The sequence below is a fragment of the Prionailurus viverrinus genome, unplaced genomic scaffold (assembly GCF_022837055.1).
Source record: "Prionailurus viverrinus isolate Anna unplaced genomic scaffold, UM_Priviv_1.0 scaffold_45, whole genome shotgun sequence".
Taxonomy (NCBI): Eukaryota; Metazoa; Chordata; class Mammalia; order Carnivora; family Felidae; genus Prionailurus; species Prionailurus viverrinus.
The window spans coordinates 613577-635438 of NW_025927610.1; the positions used below are offsets into that span (position 1 = coordinate 613577).

A 21862-nucleotide genomic window follows, 5' to 3' on the forward strand; every position below is an offset into this window, starting at 1 on the left:
GCAGGGGCCAGGCCTCCCTCCTCCTTGAGGGTCCCCCCCCCCTCCTTCCCGCGCACCAGGCCTGGAGCCTGCACTTCCCCCCAGGCCACCCCTCCCCTCCCAGCTCGGGAATGCTGACCGGGGACTTCCGAGCAGATAAGGAGGAGGAAGGTCAGGGGGGAGGAGACTCGAGGGGCGGGCCGTAGTCGTGGGCGTGACCAATGACCTGGGCGACTATCGGGCCACCTGATTGGAGCCTGGGGGCCTAAAGCGTGTGCATCCTGCCCGGCCGGACCCACCGACCTGTGGGGCCCGGGACCAGGAGGCAAGTGTCCTCGGCAGCCGCAGGTGAGGGACCCAGGCAGCCTCCCTCCCTCTCTTCCTTCGCTGGCAGCGTCTGCCCCCCGGCAGGGTAAGTCCCCAGCCACTGGGCTGGATCTGCCCCGGGAGAAGCCACCCCTACGCGGCGGCAGCCCCCGGCCTGCCTCCCGCTCACCTGTCTGGACAGGTGGGGTCAGGGGAGGGCGTGCGTGGGGCGTGCCCTCCAATCCCGCCTGGTCGGGGAGCAGCAGGGCGGGCGCTGCTTCAGGCTGGGATTCAGGTGGCCAAGGAAAGGCCAGCCTGGTGTCCCCACGCCTGAGAACGGAGCTGAGAGCCGGCAGGTGACGCTGGATGTTGTCGCGGTGGCCACTGTGAGGGGGGGATGTGCCTGCCCCCAGGTTGGGGCCCAGGGAGGGCTCAGGAGACAGTGGGCCCAGGGGTTCTGATCCTGGCCCAGCACCTGGGAGCTAGTGACCCTGCCCCTCTGTACCTCAGTGTCCCTGTCTGTAGGGTGAGAGAGTCACGGGGGCCCCGTGCAGGCCCACACTCGGTCAGCGGCCTCCGTCTGTGCTGATGACCATGGAGAGGAGCCACAGCCCTGGGCTGGTGGCAGGGGCCGGGGTCCTGGCTTTCCCTCGCCCTGGTGCGGCCCTAGCTGCCTGGACTTCGGCACCCTGCTCTCTGCGCCCCCTCTTTCTCCAGCCCCCATCTCAGCCCCCAGGGGCCAAAGTCCCTGTCGCCCCGCCGGCCCCAGGGATGACAGCTCCTTCAGAGGTGGGCCTGAGAGAGGCTTGGAGCAGGGAAGGGCCATGGGGAGAGGAATGGGGCCAGATGTGGACGAGACCAGGGAGGGGCCTTGCCCCCACAGTCCTGCGACCCCCGCTGTGGACTTGGCACAGGCTGACCGGGGTGAGGGGCCCCTCCGTGGCCCCAGGTGCTGCTCTGCTCTGAGCCTCAGTTTCTGCACAGGCACAAGGACCCTTGTGACCGTCCCCCTCCCCAGTGGCTGCAGGGTTCTCGGGATGGACCGTGAGGGTTCCTCCTCCTTGACTCACACGGAGAGGCCCGAGGCTCTGGGTGCTGCAGCGTGGCCGAGACCCCTGGAGGCTAGGATGGGCCGCCCAAGGCCTGCCTCGGTGTCCTTGAGCCCCGCTGAGGGAGGTGCAGGTGCGGTGCTGGGAGGCTCCTGGGCTGGCCCAGGGCCACAGCAAGTGGACCTGGGACTTCGCCCCAGGCCGTCGGCTGCAGGCCCGGCTGTACCCCCAGTGCGTGTGGGTCTTAATGGTTCCCTCTCCACCCGCTTCCTGGTGTTCCACCTTTTTCACCTTTCAGAACAGTTTTAGATTTACAGAACCACTGCCAAGCTAGCACAGAGTTCTCATACCCTCCCACCCAGTCTCCTTGACCCTTGACATCTTACATTAGAAGGGTGCGTTTGCCTCAGCTGGTGCACAACTATGGGTCCGTTGTTCTTTTTTTTTAATAAACAAAAATTTTTTTTGAGAGAGAGCAGGGGAGAGGCAGAGAGAGAGGGAGACACAGACTCCAAAGCGGGTCTCCAGGCTCTGAGCCGTCAGCACAGAGCCCGACACGGGGCTGGAACCCACGAACTGTGAGATCATGACCTGAGTTGAAGTCGGACACTTAACTGACTGAGCCACCAGACTTTATTCTTAAGTAAAGTCTATCCTTGGCTCGGATTCCCTTAGATTTCCCCTTAGTGTCCCCTCCCTGCCCAGGAGCCCGCCCAGGACGTCACGTGACGCTTTGTCTGCCCGTCTCCCGGCTCCTCGGGGCTGGGACGGCTCCTCAGACTTGCCGTGTTGTGACAATTTCTGCGAGGAGTCCCGGCCAGGGGTTGTGTGCGAGGTCCCTCGGCCGGGACTCGTCTGATCGTCTCCCGTGCTTACACGGGGATCGCGGGTCCCTGGGAGGAAGACCGGGGTGGCGGAGTGCCCTCTCCTCGCGTCCCGTCAAGGGCACCCGCCGTCACCGGGATGCTGACCTTGACCCCCCGGCCGCGGCCGGGTTTGCCGGGCTTCCCCACCGCACGGCCCCCTCCCCACTGTCCCGCGCTGTGCTCTTAGCGGGAGGTCACGGCGCTCGGTGCCCACCTGAGGACTGGGGAGGGGGCCCCCCTCCTCGGGGGTGGTGTCTCCACGTAGATCACTGGAGGTTCTTCTGCAGGGGAGAGATCTGTCCCTTCTCCCGCCTTTATGTATTTGCTCATGGATTTATCCTGGATAGACTCATGGATATCTTGTAATGTGGGTTCTAATCTGATACTAATTAATTTTGTTGCTCAAAGCTTTCTAGCTTTGGCCATTGGGAGCTCTCTCAGTGGGCTCCTGTGTCCCCTCGACTCACCCCGTCCTGGTGGCATTTCATCCATTCGCTCACCCACTCATTCACTTCCTTCCTCTGTGGCGACACAAGCCAGGCCCCACCCTGGCCCTTTGCTGGCCTGGTCCTAGAGCCGGGCGTTTCTCCAAGGGTCCTGATTCCCTCAGTTGGAGGATGGTCTTAGGAACCAAGATCTGTCCGCACTCTGGGGGTGCTTGCGGCTACCTAGGTCTTCTCTTTTTCACACAGATCCGCAACTATGAGTGTACTGACCCGTGCGTGTGCACGTATCCGCAAGTCAGCGCGTACGCGTCTAACCCGTCTACGTACGCGGGTCTAAGTACTTTGCACACACACCGATGTAAGCAGTTCCGTATGCAGAATGTGTCTGTATTAACTGAGACCTGACGTCCCCGCCCGTCATCCATCACCGTATGGATTCTTCCAGCCCCTCTCCTTGATTTTCTGTAGCCCTACTCCAACAGTGACAAACCTGGCTTTCACCATCCACCGTCCATTTACTTAATTGTTCAAATTCCAGCGGCTCGGCACCTGTACAGAAGTCTGAGAATTTGTCACCCCTGCCCCGTGCTGAGCGGCCCCCAGTGAGAACGTGTGGCTCCTTTTGGCTTCAGTCTGGCCCACCCGCCGCCGCCTTCAGTGAGGGTGGCTCACGCCTCCGTAACACGGACCCCTGCTCCACCCCCTGCACCCGTCCCGGCGGCCCCGACCTCCTACCGCGTCCTTATCCGCACACGTGGTGTGCACAAGGCGTCACAGCACCCGGTGATGAGGTTCACCACCTGGCAAAACGCCAGCAAACGCAGACGCGTTCCGACCCCCTTTAGAGCCCAAGACGCAGCATGACGCACATACCCCCGCACCTCAGTCTCCCCCCTCGCTGGGTCTCGGGGACCTTTCCCGGTCGGCCGCGGGGAGCTTCCCGTTCTGTGCTGCTGGGCGCTGGGTGCTGGCTGGAGCGACGTCAGTCCCACGCCCGGGCTATTCCCCAGGTGCAGCTGTTGTAAGGAGCCTGGACGCCCTGGCAGCCCCGCCATCTCCTTGGTGGGTGGCCGTGTGCCCCGGGGAATTCCGGAGGCGGAGCTGCCGCTCAGGGCCGCGGTTTTGTTGGTGGCTCGCCCGCCCTCACACTGGTCCCGGGCACCGGCTGACCGAGGCCCGGTCTCGCTGAACCGGGAGGTGACCGAGTCCCTTGGGATCGTTTTGCACGCCTGGCTGGGGAGTTTGAGCATCATTTGCTCTGTCTTAACAGACAGGACCCGGTCCCACTGCTCTTCTGCGGGGTGCTCGGTCTTTCCTCTGGTGCGGCGTAGGGCCCGCATTGAGAGGGCAGGCTTCTCAGGCGCGCTTCGGCTAAAAACAGCCGCTGGCAGCGGGGCCCAGGCCTGGCCCGACTCAGCGACAGGTCAGCAGCAGGTTTGGTTGTTGGAAGTGAGAAGGGGCGCCTGGGTGGCTCAGCTGGTTAAGCATCCAACTCTCGATTTCGGCTCAGGGCATGATCTTGAGGTCCGTGAGTTCAAGCCCCGCGTCGGGCTCTGTGCGGACAGCTCAGAGCCTGGAGCCTGCTTTAGATTCTGTGTCTCCCTCTCTCTCTGCTCCTCCCCCCACTCACACTCTGTCTCTGTCTCTCTCTCTCTCAAAAATAAATAAACATTAAAAAAATTTTTTTTCGGGCTGCCTGGGTGGCTCCGTCGGTTAAGCGTCCGACTTCGGCTCAGGTCGCAATCTCACAGTTTGTGGGTTCAAGCCCCGCGTCAGGCCCTGTGCGGACAGCTCAGAGCCTGGAGCTTGCTTCCGATTCTGTGTCTCCTTCTCTCTCTGCCCCTCCCCTGCTCTCTCTCTCTCTCTCTCTCAAAAATAAATTAAAAAAAAATTTTTTTTTTAAATGGGGAAACACCAGACCAATCGCGACGGAAGGACATTCCCCAAACAAGGTTGTGGCCAGTCCTTCCCAAAAGTAAGGTCATGAAGAGCAGGGACACTCAAATGTGGTGGTGCCCTCGGTGGCTCTGAGGACTGGAAGGACATCAGGGGAAAACGGAGGCAATTGAACCAAGTGTGGACTTTGGTGAATAATGACGAGTCAGTGTGTGACTCGTTCACCAAGTGTGACAAGCGTGCCACAGGCATGGGACGTGTTAACCGCAGGGGACGCTGGGTGTGGGTGTGTGGGAGCTGTGTGCTTTCAGGGCGACGTTTCTCTAAATCTGAACTGTTTTAGATACAATTAGATAAAAAAAAGAGGCTGTGTCTGCAGGTGCCCCGCGCTCGGGCCCTGAGCGTGGCCCCGTGTCACCGGGCTCTCTCCCGTAATTATGGGGCACCCACGCCCCCGTCCCAGACCCTGTCCTGCCCATGGATAGGGTGCCTGAGGCTGACAGGCAAATGACTCACCCAAGGCGCCCGTTAGCCTGGGATTCGGGTCAGTGAACAGGACGTCGCTGAGCCCCCGCCAGGCACCGGGCACCATGTTAGAGGGCACAGTGCCTGTCCGCCCTCGGCCGGCTCTGGGAGACTTGCAGGGGTGCGGTGAGGGGTGAGCTGTGGGAGGGTCGGCCGGGCCCAGGTGGACAGGGCAAAGGCAAAGCACTCCCTCCCCTCCTCTGCCAACCCCTCCCACAAGCGGCAGCAATCCCAGAAGGCTCCCAGAGGCGGTGAGGGCCGAGTCGTATTTGGAAGGAGGCATGAGAGTTCGCCGGGGAGGGAAGACTGTGCTCCAGGCAGAGGAGCATCCCGTGCAAAGCCCTCGCTCACGGTGGAGAAGGGCCGAGAGGGGTGATGTGCGGGCAGCTCCCTGTCCTCCCTGATGGGGTGAGTGGGGTGGGCGATGATGGGGACTCAGAGGAGAGGCCAGGCCCAGCTGAGGATGTTTATTTTATACCTTGGGTTACAACCCGATTCTACTTTATTTTGATGCTCCTAGTATTCTCGCTTTGGCCATTGGGAGCTCTTAATTGGCTCTTGCGTCCCTTTGACATCATCCCGCCAGGGTGGGATCCATCCATCTGTCTGTCCTTTGTCCCTCCCTCCCTCCCACTTCCTACTTTCTGGGGCCATAAGAAGCCCTAGGCTTTGTGTTTAGCTCAAGCTGGGGGATGTAGCTCACGTGCCCAGGCTTGGCTCCGAGCGCCTCCTCCAGGCAGCCTCCCCAGCTGTCCCCAGGCGGGATCCTGGCCGTGTGGTGGCCCCGGCCTCTCTGGGCATCCCCTGTCCCGGTCGCTCCGGCTGTGCTGTCTTGTCTCCATACGTTTCGTTGGCTGCTGTCACCAGTAGGCTGAGGGCTCTGCAGGCGGGGCTGTCTGACGCCCTGGGCCGGGCACCGAGTAGGGCCGGCAGGTGCGGGGCTGGGCGGTGCTGCAGCCCCCGAGCCCTGCCCTCATTGTATAGTAATGACCGTAACAGCTCTGCTTTGTGCGACCGTCTTGGCACGCTGTGCACAGCCAGCGTCGGGTCCGCGGGAACCGGTGCATGGGGTGGCTGGACCCCAGAGCTACGCTCTCTGCACGCTGGCGAGGGAGGGGGAGGAGGTGCACATCCCACAGCGAGTGAGAGGGGACCCTGGGGGTGGCCGCTAGGCTGTCGCGGAAGCCGTGACACGGCCCATGAGAGCTCGCCTCTGGGCGGCCGGCGTGGGACGGGCACAGGTGTGGGGCTCAGAGCCCATGGCGGGCCGTGCGGAGGAGGCTGTGACCCTGACCCCGTCTCTGTGACATGGGTCAGAGGGCACAAGTGCTGTGGCCAGGGCCCGCCCGGTGCCGTTCACACACGCTTCGGGTCTCGTCCGCCCAGCTGGCCCCCCCGGAGGCCAGGAAGAAAGGGAGCCCCTGGATAATGGGCAGGTGGAAAAGGTCAGCGTCTGTAGGGCTCAGGGCCTCCGAGGGGCGTCGTTCAGGGATCCGCCCCTTCTGCGCGCCCGGCAGGCAGATCTGTGCTGGAAGGAAGCAGGGCCAGCGGGACGCTTTGGCGAGTGGCGGTCAGAGCCTGGTGAAGAAGCTGACCAGGAAGAGGGACGTGCAAATGCAGGGCCGGGGCCGGGGGCTCAGATGGCCACGGGTCGGGGGCCGTGGGGGGCAGGTGTCCAGGTCCCCCCAAGAGGAGTGCCTTGTGCTCCAGCTCCGCCCCCAGGGCTCAGAGATGGAACCCTGGAACCGCCAGTGTGGACAGACAGACAGACGGCTCCAGAAGTCCCCAACTGCGTGAGCGCCCGGGGCCGGTGCGGGCGGAGAGGTGTGGCCGGTGCAGGTGCAGAGAGAGGCCTTCGGAGGGGGCGTGTGGTCCGCTGGGCCGAGAAAACAGGGAGGCGGACGTGGCGGGAGCCGGTGGCCTGGACGAGGCCGGTTTTGAGGCAGGGGTGGGGGGGGGGGGGCGAGGCCGGGCTGAGCAGGGAAGGAGGTGCTGCTGGGAAGGGAGCAGGAAGAGGGGAAGTAGCCAAACAATACGTGCCCCCCGAATGCCCTCAGCGACCTGGGGGCTGACAGGGTCACCCTCCTGCGTGTCCCAGCACAGGCCAAGGGGGCCTCGGGAGTGAGTCCTGCGGAAATTCCCGCCTAAGCCTGCCCACGCCCCCCCCCACCCACTGCCCCGACCTGGGCCTGGTTTCCAGGGAGATGGGTCGGGGCTGGGAGGACTTCACCTTCACGCCTGGGAGGCCTTTGGGACGCGTGTGCTCTGCTGGGTTAATGTTTGCGTAAGCGAGTTTCCAGATCCGCCCCCTGGTGACTGGGCTCCGGGGAATGTCCAGAATTCCAGCCGGGGTCCCACACCCAGAGTCAGGAATGCTGCTGCTCTGGGGAGCGAGGTTCAGCGGGATCAGGGTGTCCCTGGGGTCTCGTCTGTCAGCCGGGGCGACTCGGGCCGCTACTCCCGCCTCCTCCGTGCACCCCGCCCTGGGTCACCCCACGGCCCACAGCCAGACGGTCCGGTGGGTAGGATGCGCCTGTACTACAAAGGGAGAAACCGGGGTGCTCCTGAGACTTGGCCACTCGCAGCCGTGTGGCCCCTTGGGACCCCATCCCTCGTCGAGGAGGGGGCTACTGAGAGCTGGCGGGCACCGTGGCGCCCCTGCAGGCGTGAGGCACAGGCTCCCTAGGCGGGCAGCGAAGATAGTCTCTGTGCCTTCTAACCGGCTTCCTCTGAGGCCCCGAGGCGTGTTATTTGGGGTGCAAGGAGGGGCACCCCACTTAAGTCTCCGTTTCTGGAAGCACCTGGCCTCCCTGGCCGCTCCAGATGCAGGAGCGTGGTCTGGAGGCGCGCCCGGCCAGCTCTCGGGCCGCCCTGCCCGGCCGAGTCAGCGAGTCCCTGGCGTGAAGGCCGGATGGTCATGACCTGGGGGGGGGGGGGTGGTGGGGAGGAGGGTGGGGAGGAGGCGGGGAGCGTCATCAGTCCCGGCCGAGGCTCGGGAACTGCTGACAGCTTCCTGCAGCCTGTGACCCGGCCCCGGGGTGGCCTTCAGTTATCACAGGCCTGTTTGGTCCCAATATCCTTGTTTTGCAAAGAGCAGTTCCTGAAATCTCGCCGACTCGAGCTTTGCTCATCTTTGATCGGGGCATTTTCAGCCGCTGAGGCCAAAAATAACAAACACCGGCGGTGCCTTGCTGGGCACGGCCCCGTTCTGGCCCTTTTTGTGTGGCCGGTGGCAGCTGGGTGCCAGGCTCCAGGCTCGCAGAGTCTGTCTCCATCCCCAATGCCTCTGTCCTCAGACCCGGGCGTGCCGACGGGCATGTCCAGCCCGACCTTCCGGGTTCCTAGACCCGGGTGGGGCTCAGGGACATGGGCCCCGGAGGGTGCGTGCTGCCCTGTCTGTTTGCCTGTCTGGAAGATTGCATTAGGCCGGGTCACATCTGCATCACACAGATGGGGAGCCAGAGACCGGGAAAGACAACGGGGTGTTGCTTAGCGTGGACCACGGGAACGCTGGGGACCCTGTTTCCCGCGACCTTGGCTGAGGGGCGTTCTCTTCCTGAGTCTCGGTTTCTTTCCCCAGTCACCTGGGTTTATTTGACGCTCCTACACACGAAGTGCTGGTCCTCGCTAATACTTGGCAATTTAACTGTGTTTGCAGGTACAGCCACGACCAGGGGTTGGAGGGGGCAGGACGCAGCTTCATGTGCTCTCCCCTGGGCCAGCTCCAAGCCTGTGCCCCGTCCCCGGCGCCAGGACTGGCCCCCACCCCACTCCGCTTGAACCTTTGTACATCCCAATCCCAGGGCGGCAGGGAACGCCTGTGGGCTGGCTCCTTCCTGCCTCGGGGTGGGGGGGGGGGGGGCGGGGATACTGAGATGCTTTTCCACGTGTGCCCACCCCACCCATTCTCCAGAGCAGGGCCCACTCTGAGGGCCGGATCCAACCCCTGTTTTGTATACGAGGTCTCACCTGCACAAGGTGCACCTGTTGTGGACCATTTGCGTGAACGCCGCCTACCGCCTACGTGGCTTCCTCTGTTTCACGCTCCCCTGGCCTGGACCCGCCTGATGAGAAAGCATTGTCGCCTCCGCTCTAGAACTGCCTGTGTGGCCTCAGCGGGTCTTGTTTTCTACCGCCCAGGGCGGCTGGAGAGACCCGGAGCCCAGGGAGTACGGAGAAGTCGCACACCCTACCCTACCGCCCCTGGGGGCCTCTGCATTCCTGAGACTCACCACTCTGACCGGCTGTGGATTAACCCTGGGGGCAAGAGCGTGACCTGGCCTCTCCAGCTTCCATAACGCCGCAGAGCTATGTGTCTGGATACGGGTTGTCTAGGTGGAGGCTGGGTTTAAGGGCTCTTCTGTCTGGCCCTGGCCCCGGGAAGACCTCTGCGACACCCCCTCTTGGCCTCGTCAGCCCAGAGGCCTCCACTTCCAAGAAGTCTTCCTTGATTCTCTCCTCCTCTCCTTTCCGTCCCAGGCTTCCCTTTGCCCCTGTAAGGACCGTGCTACTTTGTCCCACCCTCTTTCCAGGTCTGTCTCCCCAGTTTGCCTGTGGGACCTGATGGCCGGGAGCCTGGAAGGCAGAGCGGAGATGGGAGGGCCAAGATCGTTGATGGGGGTGGGGGGCGGGGAGCGTCGAACCCCAGAGAGCAGAGCTATCTCAAGATCGGGTAGGGGATCTAGCAAGACGCTGGGCCACGGGCAAGGGAGGGTGTCCTGGGGAGCCCAGCTGGGCCGGGGGAGGCCTGGGTCACAGTCCCAGAGAACTGGAAATACCTTAGGAGGACGTGACGAAATTCAGAATCGCCTTTTATCTTCACTTGACCACAGCTGTTGCTATCTGCCCCAAGAGCTAAACAATAAGAAATAAGCGAAGGGTGAAAGGCAGGGCCCCCTCAGCCCCCGGCGTCCCAGCTCTGGATTGCAGCCCGGGGTTCCATCCCCGCTGAGCAGGGGTGAGTCAGCGCCCCGGGTTCGGCAGGAGCTGCCTAAGGGCTCGGAGGAAAGAAATCTCTGCCTGTATCACAAGGTAGGGTCCAGGGTGGAGTCAGGCGGATTTAGGGCGGGAGAGGGGGCACCAGGAACCCTGGGAGAACATCCTGGAAGTTACAGCTGCTGGGCTGGGCTGGGCTGGGGGCTTGCAGGTACAGCTGGTCCCCTGGGTGGTGCAGACTTTCCCAAGGGAAGGACACATAACCGGTTTGGGTACTTCCCAGGGCCACCTGGGACAGCCTCCATCTGGAAGGAAGCCTTAGACTGTCTTCCCTGAAAAGGACACTGGGGAGACAGGGACCGAGTGGCAGCGTGTGGTCAAGGGACGTAGAGTGCCAGGCTCCGTGTGCTTCAGCATAACCGTCCACATGACCCCTCGGGGAGGCCCTGCCCGTGCGGCTCCTTCCCCCCGTCCCCTCTCTGAGCCTCCGTGTCCTCCGAGTCCTGTGCGACTCCCCGAGGCCGCACAGAGGACACAGGCCAGGCCAGCCTCCCACCCTGAGCGTGGGCTGTGGTGTGTCAGGCCCCGGGCTTCCGCGGACACGCGTGCTCTCCCGGGTGCGGGGAGTCGTGCCCACGGCTTCCACACTGGCTAGAAAACGTGTCTCTTCGTCCCGAGCGGCAAAATGCGGGACACGAGCCATCCCGCTTCCCAAAGGTGCTCGCCCCTCTGTCGGGGAAAGCGCCGCGCTCACGGTTTGCTTTGCTTTCCTTCCAGCACCCTCATACCTGCATGAGGGCTTCCTGGAGGAGGGGAAAGGCGGGCCCCAGAGGCAGGTGCTCAGAAAAGCTCTATGGACACTGGAGTCTGTGGACAGCTGGGCAGCTTCCAGCCGTGCCCCCCCCCCCCCCGGCACCGTACGATTCAGCGAGACATCGGCCGGTCCCTGTGATGTGAAAAGGGGCAGAATTGCCGTCCGAGAGAATTAAAATCAGACTGTGGTGCTCGAAGCATGGGGTCTGATGACTTGCAAAACACCGGCCTCGGACCGGACCTGCTCTCCAGGTTCCTGGGAGTCAGGGCATCCGCCCCGGTGCTGGGTGGACCTGAGACCCCGGCTGGCGCCACTGCCTGCGGGCCCCGCGACCCTGGGCGGGAGCCGCCTCTGCGTCCAGCGCGTGGCGGTAACACTCACACCAGGAGGGCTCTAACCCACGCATCTAGCATTTTCTTTGCAAGTGTGATGGGGTTTATTACCGCAGCCTTGTGAGGCCTGTGTGGGTGGGGGGAGGGCACTTAGAGACCTCCACGTGGGACTCCACCTTCTGCAAGGGGGCATCGAGACCCGGGGAGTGACAGGCTCTCCCAGAGGGACTCACAGCCTGGGCAGTGTGGGCCGGCCGCCTACCCAGCCTCCACGAGGGACCCTTGTTTGCAAAGTCCCCTGACCTAGAAAGCTCCTGTTCTTCCTCTGGAGGGTTCCTGGGGTGCACTTGTGGAATTGGGGTGCACTCCGGAGTTGGGGGTGCACGGTGCAGAATCGGGCACCCTGTGCTTGGGGCTGCATTCTCTGGGGTCGGTGAGATCAGCAGAGTCCGGGTGTGCCGTGCAAAGTCGAGACACCGGATTGGGGTGTGCCGTGGGGAACTGGGGTGCATCCTGTGGAGTCTGAGTGCTCTGCAGCGCGGACGAACGCTGGGCACACTCGGGGAGGCCCTGGGAAACCCCCGCCCCTGGCCTTGGACCAAGAGCATAGCTGCGGAGACAAACAGGATGCGGGGTCTCAGGCCGCAGCAGGGGACAATGGCCAGGAGAGGAAGTGTGTCCAGACCCTGTTATGGATGTGGAGCCCATCTGAGACCTCGTTCAGCACAATTTCCAGAAAAACAAAGGGAGAAGAGGCCAAGCATCTGGTGTCGTGCGCACGGTGGGGTTCTGGAGCGCAGGCTGGGGAGCCGGGGGTCCCACCTCACAGGCTCGGGGTGGAGGCCGAGAGGAGCAGGGGGATGCGTGGAGGGCACGCAGGGGGCGGAGAGGGAGGTCTCCGTGCTGGTGCCCAGGAGCAGCCCCCGGGGTCCCCCGGGCCGTGGCACAGGCCAGCCCCGGGCTGTGAGGGGCATAATGAGGGGTGGGCAGCCGAGGGCTCTCGTTTGCCTGGAGAGCTGTGCCCCTGGTGCCCGTGGGCCTCGGCCACCGGAGAGCCTGGACACGGGCATTTGTAAAATGGACAGACATTTACGTGCAGCTGTAGCAACCGTCTACACTTGCTCTGTTAGGGCAATTCCTGCGTCTAGTTTCATCCTCGTGATGACCGAGACTAAGACCGCGGAATAGCATCTGACCCCATCTGGGGCCTCCGTGAGAATCCAAAACGCCAAGGTCGTGTGGCCAGCGCGGCAGAGCTGACCTTCAAGGTGCTGTCCACGGACGCAGGTGCCCACCCCCTACCTCTTGTGGTAGGAGCCCTCCCCTCCGGTGAGAAGGCCGGAGGGGTGACAGGGGGGCCCGGGGGTGCTGTGGGCCCGTCCGTGGGCATCCGCAGGTGGCCAGCTGCCCTGCAAAAGGGGCTGGGGCCCCTGTGTCTGGATGGGGGAGGCAGGCCCGCCCCGGAGAGTGGCCGCAGGGGAGGAGCACCCATCCTGCAGGGGGGGGGCAAGGAGAATCCAACTTCCAATGCGCAGTGGGCCCTTCACACGGACGAGGGCATCACCGGGCCCCAGGGCTGTGAGGGCAGAGGCACAGGGCGCTGGAAGAGGCGGGAAGGAGCCTCCGGAGGGGGCGCAGGCCTGCCCAGGCCTGATTTAGACTTCTGGCCTCCAGACGGGGAGGGACCGAGGCACCTGGTCTGTGGAGCTCCGTCACGGCAGCCCCAGGACACTGGCAGTGTGACCCTCACAGCTGTCCCTCCAGGGAGACAAGGCCACACCTCCCAGAGGGAAGGATTGCCCGAGGAAGCAGCTGTACCCCCTGCTCCGGCCCCTGGGACCCACAGAGGAGCGTCAGGTCTGCCCGCGGCCAGGGAGACTGTGAAAACGCCCCCCCCTGACTCTTGGCTCCCGCTGTGGGGTCTCTGTGCAGCGGGCGGGGTGGCCGGGCTGGGCGTGTGCCGGCCATGGCTGTGCCCGTGTCCTGCTGGAGCCCCCAGAGGGAGCCCCTCGCCCGCTCTCGGCCTCAGTGGCCGGCTCCACCCAGTGAGGCACTTGGGCTCTGGCCCCGCAGGGAGGGAGGGGAATTGGTAACTTTTGGTGGCTATGGGTGACACCAGGAGCCGGTGAGAGGAAGGACAGGCGGGCAGGAGGGTGAGGACCGTTGTCCCCAGGTGACTGATGTCTGGAGATGTGTGTGGCCGTCACAGCTGGGCTGTGGGCGGTACGGGCGTCTTGCTGGCCGGGCCGGGGTGCTGCTGAAATCCCACGTCTACACAGCAGCCACTCCCCACGGCAAAGAGCGATCGTCCCAAGTGTCAGCAGTGCGGCCCTTAGAAACCCCGGCCTCGGGGCTTCGGCATCTGTCAGACCCGTTCTGGGCTCTTCTCATCGTCACTGGCCTTGGGCATATCACGTGACCTCCCTGAGCCTCAGTTTCACTGTGTGTGAAACAGTCACATTTCTACGGAATTGGAGATTTTTTCCTGGTCTGAACCAGGCCAGGTGTGAAAGCCTGGCCCGTCTGAGCACAGGACAGGGAAGAAGGTGGCTTTCCTGCCGTGATTCTTGGGGCCCGGCTGGGGCCGGCGACTGGAGCCGTGCCCTTGACTCAGTGAGCGCACGGGAGGACGGGGCTGCGGGCTGACCCCAGTTCATTCCCTGCCTAGCTCCCCCCCACCCCTGGTGAGCGGAGCCCAGGTCCCCAGGTGGGGCCCAGAGCCGGTGGGAAGTCAGGGAGCAAGGAGAATTGTGGTCCGACCCCAATCTGTCCCTGGCGAGCCAATGGGCTGGGGTAGCACCTGGCAGAGGGACGGGGCTGCACGTGTGTCCGTGCGTGTGTGTCCGTGTGGGCAAGTGGAAGAGGAACAGAGCAGGGCTGAGGTTTGGTGGGGCCGCTCGGCCAGCGGCTGGTGCACTTCCCCAAGCCCGGGGCCCAGGCTGGAACCTGGGTGGTTCCCCGGCTCTCACAGCCTGGGGGCTGGGCGGTGGGCAGGCTGCGGCGGGGCCTGGAGCTGGTCCAGGGAGGAGCTAATGATCAAAGCCAGGCGCGCTGGGCCAACCTCGCGCCACAGGCCCGGGGCGCAGGGAGGAAGTGTGGCAGGAAGCAGGGGGTGGTGGCAGCCTCGGTGCAGACAGCTGGGCTGTGGGCGGCCGGCCGGCCCGGCTGCCGGGACAGCCCGCGGGGCCAGCCAGCGAGGGGCCGGGAGCCGCCACCGGGTGCCTGCGGTCCTGCCGCCCACCCCCCCCACCCCGGGCGGGGAGCGGCGTCTGAGCAGCGGGAGCAGGTATGGGGACGCTGGGCCGGGCGGGGCAGGTGTTGGCCCTGGAGCCGGGTCTTGCTGCGCACGGTGGGGTCTAAGAACAGCCTCTCAACTTTGGATTTCTCAAAGCCTTTTCTGCTGTGTTGGGACCGTGGGAGCAGAGCTGTGGCCTGGGGAGCCCGGAGGTCTGGGTCCCGGTTAGTAGACAGCAGCCGGAACTCGGGAACGCTGGCCCAGCCTGGCTTCTGTGAGCTCGCTTGACCCTACTCCGTGCGGGCGCTCAGCTGGCCTGTCCCCCGGCTGAGCACGTGGCCTGCGATAAGGGATTCCGGGTCTCGGGGGTCTCGTCCCCTGCCCTGGAACGGTGCCACCTCGGGCACACGCCGCAGGAGACGCCCCAAGACAGCCCAGGGTGGCTCTGCAGCGGTGGCCTGGCCACTCCGAGGTCACCAACCCTGGGCCTCTTCCGTCAACTAGATGGGGCGAGTTCCCTGACCAGGCACACCCACCAGACGGTCGTGGGGGAGGACACGGGCCCAGGATTTCCAACGCCAGGTCCTGCCCTGGGTACATGCTCCCAGCACACCAACTGAGACCCTCTCCCAGCTTCCAGTGACCCCTCCAGGCGCCCCAGGACCCCCAGCTCTGTGGCTAAACTCCTGGCGGGAGGCGGGGCGGGGGCCCGAGACAGGTGCTGCACTCGGCTCCTCTGGGTTCGAATCCCATGTGTGCTCCCCTCCCCTCCCGCCCCCCCGGCAGGGCCGGGTCCCTGGCTGTAAGCCTCAGGTTGGCCACCTGTGAAAAGGGCACAGTGGCAGCCCCCTACCCCGGCTCCCTGGGTCGTCACGAAGATTAAACGGCCGTGCTTGGTTAGCACTTGGGGGTGCTGTCTGTTCAGAACGTCAACACCGCTGTCAGTGACCACGACGCATCCCGTATGGGCCGTTCTGACTTGATTCTCACAAAATCCCATGACGTGGGTGGGCTCCACCCTGCCTCCGGCAGAGAAAGCAGGCGCGGGGGTCACAGGTGAATTAGTTCCCCGGGGCTGCCTCGACACAGCCCCACACGCGGCGGCCGGCGATGAGACCTGACTCTCTCGCGGTCCAGGGCCCCAAAGTCCAAACTCAAGGTGTCTCCAGGGTCCAGCTCCCTCCAGAGGCTCCAGGGGAGGGAACTTCCCGCCTCTTCCTGGGACTCCAGGCGCTCCTGGGCGGTGGGCCGCATCCTCCGTCTGTCCTCTGTGGTCACATGGCCCCCACCCCGTGTCTGTCTGTCTGTGTCCCTCCTCTTCTTATAAGACGCCTTCTGGGGTTCCCTGGTGGGTACGAATATGGGGGACACTGGTCGCCCCAGTCCCGGGGTGACCAGACAGCTGTCAAGAGATGCTTCTTGGAGCTTGGACAAGGTCTGCGTGGGCCCACAAGGTATCTGTTCAGTACGAGCCCAGTGAATGCTCCGACCAGACCTCCCTGAACGTGTTCCGGGCTGGAAGGGTACGATCTCGCCCTCTACTAAACCCACACTTATTAAGTGCCAGCTGCCACCCTGGAGTACCATCTGTTCACTGCGTCAACGTCCCCGTGAGGCGCGAGTTTTCGTTCTCACCCTCCAGGTGGGCTGAGGGGGGCGCGCAGGCTTTCCCGGCCCATCGACCCCACGTGTCTGTGCTCTGGGGCCACACTCCCCCCTCCTGGGCTGGGCGCTGGCCAGGGCCTGGGGGCTGCTGCGGACCCAGCAGGTGCCCCCTGGGTTTGTCCCAGATACACCGAACAGAGAGGGAAAGGCCGGAAGGGAGAGTCTGCCGTTGATGGTGACCAGCGAGCAGCCCCCCAGGACCGCAGGTCAGCGGCCCCGGCAGTGTGGGAGCCACGTCTACGGCAGGAGCCACGGCCTGTGAGGCCAGGCAAGGCCATTATAGGAACCAGCGGGGAGGGAACTCTGGGCAGAGATTGGGCTCACTTCCTCATCTCCGGCCGCGACTAGGAACCCCGGGCTGAGGCCTGTCACTGGGGGCCCCGCCTGCTCGGGCACATCCATCACTGAGCAGGGGGGAGGGTCTGTGAGCCCAGGAAGCCTCCCCTTTCCCCAGGAAGCTGTCCCTGAGGCTGCCGGGAGCCCGGACGATGGGCCCGGACGCGCACACGGACGGGCGAGTCCTGACCCGCGGGCAGAGGCGGGCAGAACGAAAGGCTGACATCCGGCTGCCAGGGCCCCTCCTGTACCCAAGGTGGGGACGCGGACCTGTCCCCAGAAGGGTGACGTGGCCGGCGGGGTGGGAGGCCTGGGCCCCTGCGTGGGCTTCGCAGTGGAAGGGCAGAGGGACGGCGGACTGACCTCAAAGCCCCTTGAGCACCCCGGTCCTGACATCCGCCTCTGGCGGGCAGCGGTGCGGGAGCAGGTGTGGGGAGCGGCGTTGGTGAGGCGAGGAGGGAAAGAATCAACTGGGGCTTGGACGTGGCTGGGGGCTGGGGCGGGCGGCCAGCACACGGAGCCATATCCAGGAAGGTGCGGGGGGGGCCTCGTGCTTTACGAGGAGGGAGACGGCGCGGGGAGCAGGGGGTGCAGGCGCCAGGGCCTGAGTGACGAGGCTGTGTGGAGACGGCCCTGGGTGACTGCAGACCCCAGTGGGCTTCTTCCCCTGGGCCCTGGCGGCATCCCTGGAGAGGGGAGGGGCTGCGGGGCCTGGCCGTGTGTGGGGGGGTGGGGTGCTGGCTGCTCCCTGGGTCAGGTGCCTCCTGCCCGCCCCCCCCAGGCTGTGCCCCTCAGATGGGAATCAGGTCCCGGTTGGAGGAGGAGCAGGGGCATCGCCTCTGTAAGCCTTGGGGGCCTTGGGCTGCTGGGGGAGTGTTGGTCCCTGTAGGGGGGGGAGGGTCCCTGTTTCTCCGTAGTGAGGGGCTGTCTGGCAAGGCCACACGAGGGGCACCAGAAACCCGGGGAGCCCTGCCTCTGCAGCTATTGTGGCTGTTCCGACTTTTCCTTCTTTCCGCCTTTGTCGTTCGGATCGTAGAGGCAATCCTGGCTTGGAATGGGCTGAGAAGGCCCCGGCAGGAGTGGCTCTAGCATTTCGGGGAATGAAACGGAGGGTCCGCGGGGCGGTGGGCCGGGCAAAGCCCCTGGGGGCCGAGGCCCCCCCCCCCCCCGCCCCGAGTCACCGTCCGGGAGCCTGGGCAAGCCGCCACCGCTTGCCCAGTGCCCCTGGGACGCCTGCTGGTGCCCAGCCCGTGGAGGACACGTGTGGCTGGACTGAGTGTGTCGGGGGCCGAGCAGGGCCTCCCGCGGGAGCCCTGACCGCTAATCCCCAAGGCCAGGAAGGAGGGCGGGCGGGGCCTTACCGGTGACCCTGCGCGTCCTGTGTAGCTTGGGAGGAGCACAAGGCGGGAGGGGTCGGCCTGTCCCCTGGGGTCAGGGGGTGGGAGCCTGAGGTCTGGGCCCCCGCCCTCGCTCTCCACTCGCCCAGCTGTGAGGTTACTCATGCTTTGCCCCCCTTGGGACAGCAGGGCTGCAGCGACCTCGGACGTCTGGCTGTCTCTGGGGCTCTGCCCCACCGTGCCGTTGGCGACATGGACAGCCACCTGTCAGCCCCTCCACACGCGGTCCCCACCTCCCCCTGCGCCCCTCCTGACTGCCCAGCGCTCTTCCCCTCACCTCCAGCGTCAGGAGAGCTCTCTTTGCCCCGGAACCAGCCCTGGCACGTGCGGGTGGCTTTCTGGGAACCCGGCTCGCTCTCCAGTCCTCGGGTTTGGGGAGTCTGGAGGGAGGCGGGAACAGGGGCTTTGAACGGATGGAGTTCTGTAAAGAGTTGTGAAAATATTCCACACTGGGTCTAGTAAAGGTCCAGCTGCCCCTTCGTTTTTGGTGAAAACTTGAGGGGAGGAAATAAACCCAAGGCCCAGGGCAGCCCTGTCTCCACTCTCCTCAATTCGTTCTGCACAAGTGCCAGCGGGAACTTTCCAAGGCACCGAACCAAACCCGCTACTCCGGGCTTTAAACGCTTCAGTGGCTCCTCAGCTTTCGTGGGGGTGCGCAATGCCTCTGGGGGCCTTCACCTCATCTGGGCTGCACCCCAGACCCACGGCGCCTCCCCGGCTGCCCCAGTGTGCGTCCTGCCTCCTGCCATGGGCAGCAGGTGCCTTGGGGAGACAGGGCCGGGGGCCGGTGGGGCTGTCCAGGCTGGGGGCTCCACGCTGCTGCCTCCGAGTTCTCTGTCCGCTGCCCGGGCCCTGCTCCCCAGCATCCGTCGGGAAGGGGGTGGGCCGGGAGGAAGCCACACTGGCATTGTTGTCCCCGGAGAGGGGGGCCGGGGGTGTTTTCCTGTCTCTGTGTGCTCTGTGCAGAGGGGATTCCTGCCGGCCTGTTCCGGCTTTGGCTTGAAATCCCATAGCTCATCATCAGGGATCAGGGAGGCCCGAAATAAGGGAGATTCCCTTAATTGTGCGTCCTAGCACTGTTTCATCGACCTCCATGTGAAACGTGACCGAGCAGGGCCATCCCTTGCCACCTGTGTCCCCAAGACCCGGCTGCACCCGGTCCCAATGGCCACAGCTGGGAGTCCTCCCCTCCCTTCCTCAGCCCTGGCCCTGCCACCGCCCCCCCCCCCCACCTTCCTTTGGAAAGGGGACTCTGTTGCCCTGTGTCCTGAGTGGTAACAGAGCTCCCACCCCAGGAGCAGCACCGTCTGTCCATTTGTAACAGCCTCTTATCTCTGACCCCAGGCACGAGTGAAGCTTGATGACAGCTCCTGGGGGGGGGGGGGGGGGGGAAGGGTGGCTGGGAGGCCCAAGGGCGCCCGGGGTGGGGAGCAGTGGCCCGATCCACCTCGGTTCTGCCTCGGCCACTTCCTCCTTCCCTGCCGTCCCCCACCGGCTTCCTTTCCTCCGCGGCGGCCCGGAACCTGGCCCATTTCCTGACCAGTGGGATGGGACCGCGTTCCAGCGGCCCCACGAGAGCCCAGGCCGAGCCCGCTGAGCCAGCTGGAGCCGAGGGGGTCGCTGTAAGGGGCAACGGGATCTCTTGGGAACCCGGGGCCAGAATCACAGCGACACTGAGGCTGGTGCGAGTCGGACCCGGGTGGCTGCCTCTGGGGGAGTCCGTCTCAGCTCTAGCTGGACGGGACACAAGGGGGGACTCGTCTCAAATGCAAGGTGCCGGGTGCCCCGCGAGGACTTCTCTGCTCCCTGTTCCCACACATCCGTCCAGCGCTTGCAGGGATGTTCGAGCACCAGGACGGGTCGGGCTCTGAGCTATTTCCTGGTGGCCCGTGGGCCGGCAAGAACGGGGCCCCGTCTGTCCACCTGCAGGCGAGGCCGGTGTTGGCCTCCTCACCGGGCAAACGCCGCACGCGTCTCGGGAAGAGCACGTGGCTGGGGGCTTGGGGGTTCGGAGGGTCGTCCCAGCCGGGGAGGCAGTGACGCACAGACGGACAGACCTCCGAAAGGAAGCGGAGACACCCTCCAGGCAAAGCGGAGGCTTCTCTCCTGACCCCGGCCCCTGTGGCGGCCTCTCCGTGGGCACCCGTGTTCCCGGAGAGGCCTCAGCGCTGACCACCACCCTCTGCTCTCCCCACAGCGGCCAGCGGGCATGCGGAGCCCCCGGTGCTGATGGTGCCGCCGCCCGTCATGGAGGGCCCAGGGGACGCGGCTGGCGAGGGGCCGGCCCCGATGGGGAGGGGGCCTGCGGGGCCCTCGGGAGGCGGTGGCCGCGGCCACGAGGTCCAGAGAGCGGCCGTGAGCTCGTCGGTCGCCTGGGAGCGCGTGGGGCCCGAGGAAGCCCAGGCTGTGGTCAGAGGTGGTGAGTACAGCTCGGACCGTCCTCCCTGTTGTCCAGCCGCCCGCGGACGGAGCCGTGTCTGCGGCCAGGGTGTGTGTCGAAACAGAGTCCCGTGCCCAGTGAGTGCCCTCTCACCCTGCGAGAGACGGGGGCCCAGCTAGTGTGTCTCCAGGGGCGCGTGTCCGCGATAGCAGAACTTGGCGTGGCGAAGGGGAAGGGGGCTGGGAAAGTTCTAGAACGGCTGCACCTCGATGAATGGCTCTGTTACAAACCTTTGCATTCCCGCAGTCCTGCTTTGTCCTCAGGACATAAAGCCCTGGGGTTGCTCAGCATGGGACCGCCCCATTCCTCTGAGGAGGACGCCCTGGGAGGGGCCCAGTGGCCAGGAAGGACCGGGCAAGGACCAGGCCGGGCCTCTTTCGGTGGGGAGGGTGGGGGGAGAGAGGAACCCAGAGACGTGGGCTCAGGAGGCTGTTCTGAGAAGCATGGCCGCGCTCCTGCCCGGGCCCTGGTGTAATCCTGATTGTCACTGGCTTGACTTGGGCCTCGGTTTCCCCACTTGGGAACCTGTCCCCGAGGCAGGGACGGCCTGTGCCTCCTGCCCTTCCCCAGGCTCCCCTGTCCTCACATCTCCTCCCTCCTCCCGGTCCCCTGCCTGGCTGCCCGTTGGGGGTCTCCCAAAGGGGGCCTGGCCAAGGAGATGCCCAGCTGAGTGGCCAGTGGATGATGGATGTGCTGGGAGGAAGGGAACAGAGCTTCACAAGGCACATCACGTCTGTCATCTCGGTCCTTCCGGGTGTGAGGGACACGGAAGGGGCCAGGGTGGCCCTCCTGGGTGCCGATACCCAAGGGGGAGGGGTCCTGCAGTCAGACACCTGCCCGGTCAGCAGACTCCTGGCTGTCGCTCAGTTGCAGAGCCCGTCCTCCCCTCTGGCCCCCGCGTGAGCCCCCTCCACCAACCCTGCACTTCGGGGTGTCTCCACAACCCTAGCCGGGTTGTCGGCCGTGCCCTGCTCACTTCACGAGGCCGAGGGGGCGCGGTTCACCCTCGGTCAGCGACTGGTGCAGACTGAACAGGACACAGCCTTGTCTGCCCCGGACTCTGGGTTCCTTCCGGGCTGTCACCTCTCCTCTGGGGTCAGCAGAACGGTGGCCCCAAAGAAGTCCACGTCCTAATCCCCAGAACGTATGGCAGAAGTGATTTTAGGGGTCGGGGTAAGTCGAGGATCCCGAGATGGGAAAAAAACCTCAGGGTCAGAATCAGAGACACTGAGGCTGCCGGGCTTCTGGCTCTGAGACGGGAGGAAGAACCAGAGATCGAGGGGGGCGGACGAGCTGGAGACAGACCACCCCCCCCACCCCACCCCCCGGAGCCTCCAGCAGGAGCCGGCTCTGCCGAAACCTTGGTTTTAGCCGGTGAGAACTTTCTAGACTCCGGCACAGCAAGACAACACTCGTGCCGTATGTTGCAGCACAGGGAGACCCTCACACCCGCCCCGTCCTCGTCCCCTCGCAGGTGTGCGGACACACCTCTTTTCCCCCAGAAATATTGGGGGGGTTTGTGCCTGTTCTGACCTTGATCCCCAAACCTGCTGTGTTACAGATGCCTCCCCGGCCCCTGGCGGCTCTGGGCCGGCTGCTGGGACCCCTCCCGGCCAGATGGGAACCTGCCCCACAGGTAGA

General features: G+C 64.8%; 1 protein-coding gene across 10 annotated transcripts in view; it reads left to right on the forward strand.

Moving 5' to 3' along the window:
* Positions 1-213: 213 nt before the first annotated feature.
* SH3TC1 (SH3 domain and tetratricopeptide repeats 1) overlaps positions 214-21862 on the forward strand; it is a 45066-nt gene continuing 23417 nt past the window's right edge. For 2 of the 10 annotated variants that reach the window (XM_047847223.1, XM_047847222.1), the window contains exons 1-3: positions 218-391; positions 19979-20200; positions 21783-21857. In XM_047847223.1, coding sequence (XP_047703179.1) covers positions 20011-20200; positions 21783-21857 — 265 coding nt within the window. In that variant the 5' untranslated portion in view covers positions 218-391; positions 19979-20010. Of the gene's footprint in view, positions 392-7440; positions 7586-14233; positions 14435-16502; positions 16641-19978; positions 20201-20220; positions 21696-21782; positions 21858-21862 lie in introns of those variants that run through there. The other 8 variants (XM_047847226.1, XM_047847232.1, XM_047847229.1 and 5 more) reach the window with 8 other exon arrangements.